Source organism: Buceros rhinoceros, unplaced genomic scaffold (genome assembly GCF_000710305.1).
Source record: "Buceros rhinoceros silvestris isolate BGI_N320 unplaced genomic scaffold, ASM71030v1 scaffold18311, whole genome shotgun sequence".
NCBI lineage: Eukaryota > Metazoa > Chordata > Aves > Bucerotiformes > Bucerotidae > Buceros > Buceros rhinoceros.
Window position 1 is genome coordinate 1 of NW_010393866.1, and position 8205 is coordinate 8205.

At 52.1% G+C, this 8205-nt stretch overlaps 1 protein-coding gene across 1 annotated transcript; it reads left to right on the forward strand.

The window, feature by feature from the left end:
• Window positions 1-100: 100 nt before the first annotated feature.
• Window positions 101-7299, forward strand: DPCD (deleted in primary ciliary dyskinesia homolog (mouse); the record flags this gene model as incomplete). The annotated part of the gene is made up of 5 exons (XM_010145041.1): window positions 101-181; window positions 847-971; window positions 1810-1943; window positions 5917-6019; window positions 7097-7299. Coding segments are annotated over 5 exons (548 nt in total), but the record flags the coding sequence as incomplete, so codon positions are not given.
• Window positions 7300-8205: the final 906 nt, after the last annotated feature.

Genomic DNA, 8205 nt, shown 5'->3' on the forward strand with positions numbered 1-8205 from the left:
GGCCGTCAACAGGGGGACGCGGCCCCAGACGGCGGGACGGGGCCGTACACCCAGGGATCGGTGTATTCCTGTTGACCCTCACCACCTTCCTCGCCTGTAGGGAAGCGGAAGATCCACTACCTGTTCGAGGATGGGAAGGAGATGGCTGAGGAGTACGACGTGAAGACTGGTCAGTTAGTGAGTAAGTGGTGCTCTCGGCTGGCCCTCAGCACATGTGGGTCGGGGCACAACTGCAGCTTGCGTGGCAGTGGGTCTGCACTCACAGGACTAGGGCGTGGAGAAGGTCCTCCTGATCAGGAACAAATCACCCCTGGATGTCCTGGGAGACACACGTGCCTGTAGCTGAGTTTTGTAGGGACATAAGTATGGTTCAGTGCGGGCCCAGGGCTCTCTGACTTCTGTGGCATAGCAGACTGTGCTTTAACCCAGGATCGCTCCCAAACAGGTCATCTGTCACAACAGATTTGGATGGACTAAATGGGTTTGCCATCTTGTGTAGCCAGGCACAATGTCTGTAGCATGTGCTGGGGTGAAATAAGCTTTTTGGGGGCTTCTGCAACTGCAAATAAGCAAAGTTCACGTCCAAAACCACATCAGCTGTGAAATGGCACCAGTTGCAACCCTGCCATGGCCTCAGCACCAAGTAGCAAAAAAGAGAGGTACTTGGTACAGAATTCCTGACTTCAGGATAAGGCCAGCTAACAGATCCACTCACACCGAAGTGGAAGTGACTGGAATTAAGATGTGTATCCTCATATCATATCAGTGTGCTGGGCAGCTTTGGCAGTCATCTGCTGGAGTTCTTCTTACAGAGAATAATGAAAACCCATCTTCTGCCTTCCACAGGTAGAAGATGGAGAGAGAAGAACACCCTTGGGGGCTCTGGCAAGTGGCAGATTGAAGTGGGAGAGCCAACCTCACCACTCCTGGGAGCGCTGGAATCAGAGCTCATAAAGGAAAGCAGCTCCAATGTATGTAAGGGCCTGCAGGCACCACTGCATCTAAAACTACCTAATCTTGTGCTTACAGCAGTAGTCAGTAAACCGCAGATCACTCACAGCCCCAAGAGATGCTCTTAGCATGCCCAGCACCCTGACTCTGCTACAAATCATCCCAAAGGTGCAGGGCTGGGTAGAAAGGCACAGCTTAGGTTCTTTTGGGGTCTTCAGCAGATCTGCAGTTTCCTCAAGTAGAGAAACCGTGCTGCTGTGTTGGCTGGTTACTATTCTGGCTTTTAAAAAAGTGAGCTGAAAGGAGAGCCAGTGCCAGGACAAGTCAGCAGATGGCAAGCAGAGGTGATGACAGTGAAAGGCTGACGCAGGCAGTGCCTAGCAGGCTGCTCCTTAACATAGTGTGGCCTGTTTCGTCTTCACATCCCTCTGGGTGAGAGGGCAGAGGTTTTAGTCTCTCGCCATCTTTTCTATAGACCTGAAACACAGCCAGAGCCCTGTGCAGCAAACTGGGCAGAGCCAGGAGTGAATCCAGCAGGTCCCTCAGGTAGGTAGAGTTCAGTATTTGGTTGCCTGTGAGGAAGAGGCCCAGTTTCCTGGTAACCCTGTGCTGCAAGACTTCCTCACCAAACATTTTCGGCCTCCTAGAAGCAGTTCAGGTAGTGCTCTGGATAAAGGCAGAGCAGTGCTAGCGCTAGGAAAGTGATGCTCAGGTAGTTCCTTGAGTTACTCCTTAATGCTCCAGTGTGAAGGAAGAGCTACTCCCACGTGGAGCGTCTCGAGGTAGTACAGGAAGAAAGGGATGGGGAGGAGAGGAGACAGCTGTAGGGACTTTGCTAAAGGTACTTGTTTGCTGTAGCCTGTCTTCATGAGGAAGGATACCCCGAGCAGCTTCCAGTGGCGGATCCGTAACCTGCCCTACCCCAAGGAGGTCTACAGCGTCTCCGTGGAGAAGGATCAGCGCTGCTGTGTCATCCGGACCACCAACAAGAAGTCAGTAAGGACAGCACTGACAGTCCTGGGGGGTGGGCTGGCGGAGGACAAGCTAGTGATTGCACAGGGCAGTTGTCCTCTCTTGCCTTCTATCCCTAGCGTGCAAGGGCTGAGGGACCTGACCTCACAGCTGCACAGCTCCTGCTCTCCGGTTTCCACTCCTAGCTGCCCCAGACATGTTTACAGTAGAGCCGCTCAAGCTCTGTGCTGGCCTTTGCAAATGTACCTCACATTTCCAGTGGCACAGCGTTCACTCCATTTTTTACCTGTCAAATGTCACTCCTATATAAAAATAAAGTAAGAGCCTTGGAGACCCTTAGAAGCTAGAATATCCCATTCTCTCCCTCTGACACAGTACTTTGATCTAGTCATTGTATCTCAGAATGCATGGAGCTGCAGGATTCAACAGGTACAGCAAAGCTGTGGGCACCCAGGCAGATAGATCTCCCTGTGTAAACCCATCTGTAGTCACAATGCTAGTGACATGATCTGGAGGTAGCAAGAAAAAAAAAGGCAGACTGAATCTGGAAAGGAAGCACCACAATACTCTGCCAAAAGAAATTTGAGATGGGAGGAAGAAAAAATAATAGGCTTTTAAGCATCATCATATACTGTGTCAGTACCTGGCTCCTCTCATGGAATAGACACGCTGTGCCCCAGAGCACTGGCAGCCTCAGGGAGGTAAGCCAGGCTGAGCAGCACTATTGGCAAGAGATAGCAAGGACCCGGCGTTAGCAGAACGAGGGAGGAGATTGCAAGGTAAGTGAAAGCTGTTTGCTACCTGGGATAACACACCAGTATGGAAAGTTGGGCAGGCTGCTCTCTGCTTCTCTTCCTTCCCCAGTATTGCTGCAGAACAGATGAGGATCAGATTCACGGGTAAAATCAACCCCGGTGTCTCCCGGTCCGCCCCTGCCCGCCCTGAGCCGCAATTTGTCGCTGGCTGTAGGTGGTGCTGTTGGCAAAGAACTGCTCCACGGTGGCTGCTGAACGCCTTTCACAGCGCAGGACCCGCAAGTCTTCAGGTTTACCGCATCAGAGGCCGTGGCAAGGGGTTGTTTGAGCTCTGCGCACGAGCAAACCTGGACATCTAAAAGCAGGAGGTGGCTAAACAGGAGGAAGGGAGAGTCTACCCCATGAAAGCAGCAAGCAGTTACAGCTCTAATTCAGAAAGACGCTGGCCTAAATGCACGCAGAGGGCTTCACAGGAGAGTGGCACTGCGGTAGGGAGAGCTATGGGGCAAAGCTGAATGAGAGTCCCTCGGTCACACGTTGGGTACACATGCAGCTAGGACGAGGAGAGAGTATGTGAGCCCAAGTCCAACCACTTACTACCACAGTCAGGCTTATCTACTGTTAATAGTCAAGTGTATGTGAGAACTTCCTTGCCCACGTAGATGCTGTGAGGATATAACATACCGCTGAGGCTTCACCCATGCCCTACCTGACTGAGTTTTTTGTACTGCTCTCAGGAAAACAGCGGAGTCCCTCACAAGCAGTCAACACCTATGCACTCATTGGCCAGTGTCAGAGGGAGTTGAAGGACCTGACAGCGGCTCATGGCCTGCATATGAAAGCTAAGGACTTCTGGAATTAAAGCTGAAACTCTTTAGGGACAAGACACTTGGGACAAGAGCGACTTTGCTGTCAGTAGGGAGCAGGGAAGGACTGCAGCACCAGAACACTTAGTACAGGCTCCAGGATATCTTATATCACTTCTCCTGGGTCTCAGCCAGGGCAAGGCACCACTCAGCAACTAATTCCAAGATAGCAACAAAGGCTTGGAGTCCACAGAGAGAGCACACATTGCTGTGGGAGAGAAAGGAAGCCTCGGAACCTCTCCAGGCCCTGGAAGTCAGCCACGCTGCTTCTGAGCAAGAGAGCTGTGCTGACCGCCAGCCAGAGGCACAAGCAACAGCATGGCTTGCCAAGTCACTACTGAGTAGCTCAGCTCTACATTCTCAGCATACCAGTAGCAGTTTTTCCTACAGGCTGACAAAAAGTGGGTTTCCAGTAGGAAAATAATAGAAATTACTTCACATACGCACTGTGAATCTCGGGCCAGGACCGAGGCTCAGAGTGCAATACTGCCCTTGGCCATGGGGTGAGAGGCGAGGGCAGAGAATCTGCCTGCCTCCGCAGAGATAACCTCCCACCAGCTACCTCCCCAGCCCAGACAGGAGTTCCCCACTTCCACCAGTCACTCCTGTTCCCTCTGGCCACGGCAAGGGCTGCTCAAGTGGGATTTGCTTAAAACCTCTTGCTTTAAAATAAATCCATTAAACTAAAATCTAAAAACAAACCCAGAAAGCCACCTCCCCAAACGCCAAACCTGATTCAATTATTGTAGCAAGAGGCAGTGGTAATGTTAGGAGGAGGAGGGGGTGGCCAGGCAGATCTGGTTTCCTTTGATCTTGTCACAGATTTTAGTTTGAGGCCAACCAAAGCCATTCTTCTCCCCTTCTCCTTAGTCCTGGGGCAGCAGAATGCTGCTGTTTCATTGATGACTCCCAAGGTCCTTTGAAACAGTGGTTTTTTTCTGTGTACTGCTTTTTTTTTTTTTGTCTAATCGGTAAGAAGTTAACACTTCCTTAACATGTCTTTGTGTTCATCTAATCTCTGCTGTTTAACCTTTGACATCTCCCTTATTATCCATGTCTGCCACCTTTTCCAAATACCGACAGCAGTGACAACACAGAAGGGTTTGAGCCCCGCGGTAACAAGCTGCGTACATTCCTCCCACTGCACCAGGAGAGCCATTTGCCCTTTGTAGCTGTTTTTATCGTGACTTGGAAAATAAACTGCAGTTCGGGCAGAGGTAGCTAGAGAGGCCAAGCATCACACGCAGCCAGCTGAATGAAGAAGAACCCCTCATAGCATGACAGCAGCTACTGCCTGTTCCTGCTCTCTCTGGGCACCATGGTCCCAGCTATGGGCCAGTTCCTGGGAGAGGGTTGCCCACAAGGGTGCCGAAAGAGATTGAGAACCCAGGCACACCTCTACATGGACACGGGACCACTAACTAGCGTATCTGGTGCAGCCCCAGAGAGCAGCAGCAGATGCAGGGCAAGCCATGCCAAGCAAGAAAGGTCTCAGACAAACACAGACACAGGTCTGCAGGTTCTGATCCCCAAGTCTTAGGAAATCTCTTAGCTGACAGGTTATAACCCCTCCAGTTCTGAGACATGTCCCCTTTCCTTCACTGAGCAAAACCCAAGGTTTGGTTGGTGGAGAGACACGGGCTGGATAGGGAGCTGGCAAAAACCTCTCTGTTGTCTGCTTGGATGTGAGAGGTGACTGGGAGACTGAGATAGAGACCAGGGAAAGAACAACTAGGGGAGCTGGGAGTGCAGAGGATCACCACAGCCACCACGGGGACTGCATGGAGACACTGTAGAGCAGCGGCTCCAGTGACCATGGGCAGCTACACCTGGAGCTCTGTGCCCAGGGGTATGCCTCAGCACCACCATGCTACCAAAGCAGGAAGCTACCTAGGAAGCTCAAGAGGCCAAAAAGATGGGTTTAGGGAGCAGTGCAACACAACTTGGTGCCTCACTCAGCAAAACAAGTCACAGAGCACAAGGGCTTTGACAGGTGTTTTGACAAGAGCTCATGGGAGCTGGTACTTAGAGGGGATGAGAGGCCATGAGCATGGACAAAGAAAAGGGAAACCTCTTGGCAGGGCTGAGTAATGTGTCCCTAACCATGTCTGGCACTACTCAAGGGCAAGCTGGAGGGACCAAGCATGCTCTCACACACTAAAGCCCTTCATGACTTTGCCAGCTCTGATTTGGAGGTTTGTTTCCAGTGCTCCTGCCACCCTAGGGGCACTAGCACAGGCACACAACAAGGGCACAGGGTCCTCCTGCCACCAAGAGGTCTATTGTCCTTGTTTACACCCTGCAGAACAGCACTGCTAGCAGGGGAATAGGAATCCCACCTTCCTCATTTCTGTCTCCTCTCTCATTTGTAGGTACTACAAAAAGTTCTCTATTCCTGACCTGGACCGATACCAGCTCCCTTTGGATGCAGCTGCGCTGAGCTTTACCCATGCCAACAACACCCTGATCATCACGGTGAGGATTTAGCCGCACAGAACAGCACTTTGACCTCCTCTTTATGTCCACAAGTTAAAATTCTTGCACATGGGGAAGCAGGGAGATCTGGTGAGGGTCACTGATGAGCCCCCTGCTCTGTCACAGAGTCAGTGAGAGTTTCAGATTACACTGGGCATGCTGACACTAGCCAGGACAGCCCAGGCCGCAGGAGGGGCCCTGCTTGCAGGTGGAAGGGTGTCTGTTGCGCCGTTTTCCATGTATCCCCTCCCTCAGGCCTGAGCAAGCCTCCATTCTCAGTGACAGCATGTTTCTTCTGCCTCAGAGCCTAAGTGTCCAAGGGCTCTGCACTTAGAGGTTTCCCAGTCTTAAAAAGAAAAAAATTAAAATCACCTGCTGCTTTGCATTGGAAAGGACACACTTCTGCCCACATGGTGGAAGCGAGAGATTAGCAAAACGGGCACTGACTTCTTGTTGCAAGGCAGCAGACGGAGGCAGACAGATGCTTTAGAGCAGCAGGTGTGTGTCTCCGTAACTGTAGAAGTCAGCTACCCAGAGAACATCCCCTCTGAGGGAAACCTACAGAAGAGCTGGGGGTGCATGTGCAGAGGCAACAGGCCAAGAGCAGCACCTTGAGCCCTTCTGAGCTCCTGTCTGCTATGGGCCAAACCCTTGCCAAAAAGCACCTGCATCCACCACTAAACTGCAGCTCGGTGGAGGGCTCTGAGGGGAAGACAGAGGAACCAGAACTCCAACTTCTCTGTCTTCCTTCTAAAAAAAATGCCTATTATTTTTATGTAACACGCACGAGCCTACCATCAGCGAGCACACCAGGGGTCTGCAGGACACAACTTGCCAGGGTACTCCAGAGGGGTTGGTGGAGCCCAGGACTCCATATCTAACTGGAAAGTTTTACTTGCACTGTAAAAGACACTCCAGGTCTTGGCAAATGTCCCTAGAGTGATGGCACCACCTCTCCAAACGTGCTTGGGAGGCAGCTGGTAACAGAAAGGCCATGCTTGGCATGAGGGCCCCAGCTAGTCTGCTTGGAGCACAGGCTGAACAGGAGTGCTAAGGGCTTTCCTCTCTGTCCTACAGTACCAGAAGCCCAAGGAGATCCTGGCTGCAGAAGAGCAGCTGCAGAAGGAGCTGAAGAAGATAAAGGCAGCTAACAGTGGGGATGATGACTGTAAGACCCAGTAGGCAGTGGCTGCTAAGAGGCTGAGGTGGGTGGCAGCTCTTTGGCACAGCTTCATGGCATCTGTTTTGTCTTTTCTAATAAAAAGTAGTCCCGTTGTTAACATTGCTGACAGAATCTTTGTAAGCTTGGGAAGATGACAGGGTGGTCGATCTCTTTGCTGCCTGGTCTGCTGATTTACACACAGACATTTATGATCCTTCTACAAGTTGTGGAAAGCTGCATCCACCCTGCATCCACAGCCAGCAGCCCTCTCCCCATCCTCCATGAACAGAAGAGACAGGAAAGCTGTGTAGTTCCCCTTGGGAACTCCATGTATGCCACCATTGCTGAAGGCAGCAACATCTGGAAAACAAGAACCCCCTCCTTGCACCCCTTACCTGCTTGGGATGTGCTTGGAGGCAACTCCCCCCTGCGCTGCTGTGCAAGGTCCTCCATGCAGTTGGGAGAACGCTCTGGTGACCCTGGTATCTCTGCAAACAGCACCAGTGCTACAGCCTGTGCAGTAGGGTGAAGAGGAGGACGCCCCACTGCTTCCTCACCGCTAGCCATGCGCAATGTGACCTGCAGAGCGCAGGAACCAAAATGCAGCTGCCTTCATTTGCATGGCATGGAGGGGAAAGGGGTGACAGGGCTAAGCAGTAGCACACCCCTTCCATGAGGGCACAAACACAGCCCATCGCAAACCTGGCTGCACAGGCAGCACCCCACACACAGGGACAACCACAGTGGTGCTGCTTTAGCAGCTCCAGCCAACTACTGTCTGCACCAGCCACCCCTGTGCTTAGATTTCTGCGCGTTCTGCCATCTCGGTTCATACTTAAATGGCTCCTACCCAAGCAAACTCCACTTTTAAGTGAGCCAGTTGCGGGGTCCCAGCATAGCTCCCCTGGGAAGGGCTGCTTTCAAATCAGAAAAACTCCCCAGAGCCTGGGTGGCACCTGCAGTTAGAGCCTCACTGCTGGGTGGCTCCAGGACCCACCTGCACACCCTCCTCCCAAGTCAATGG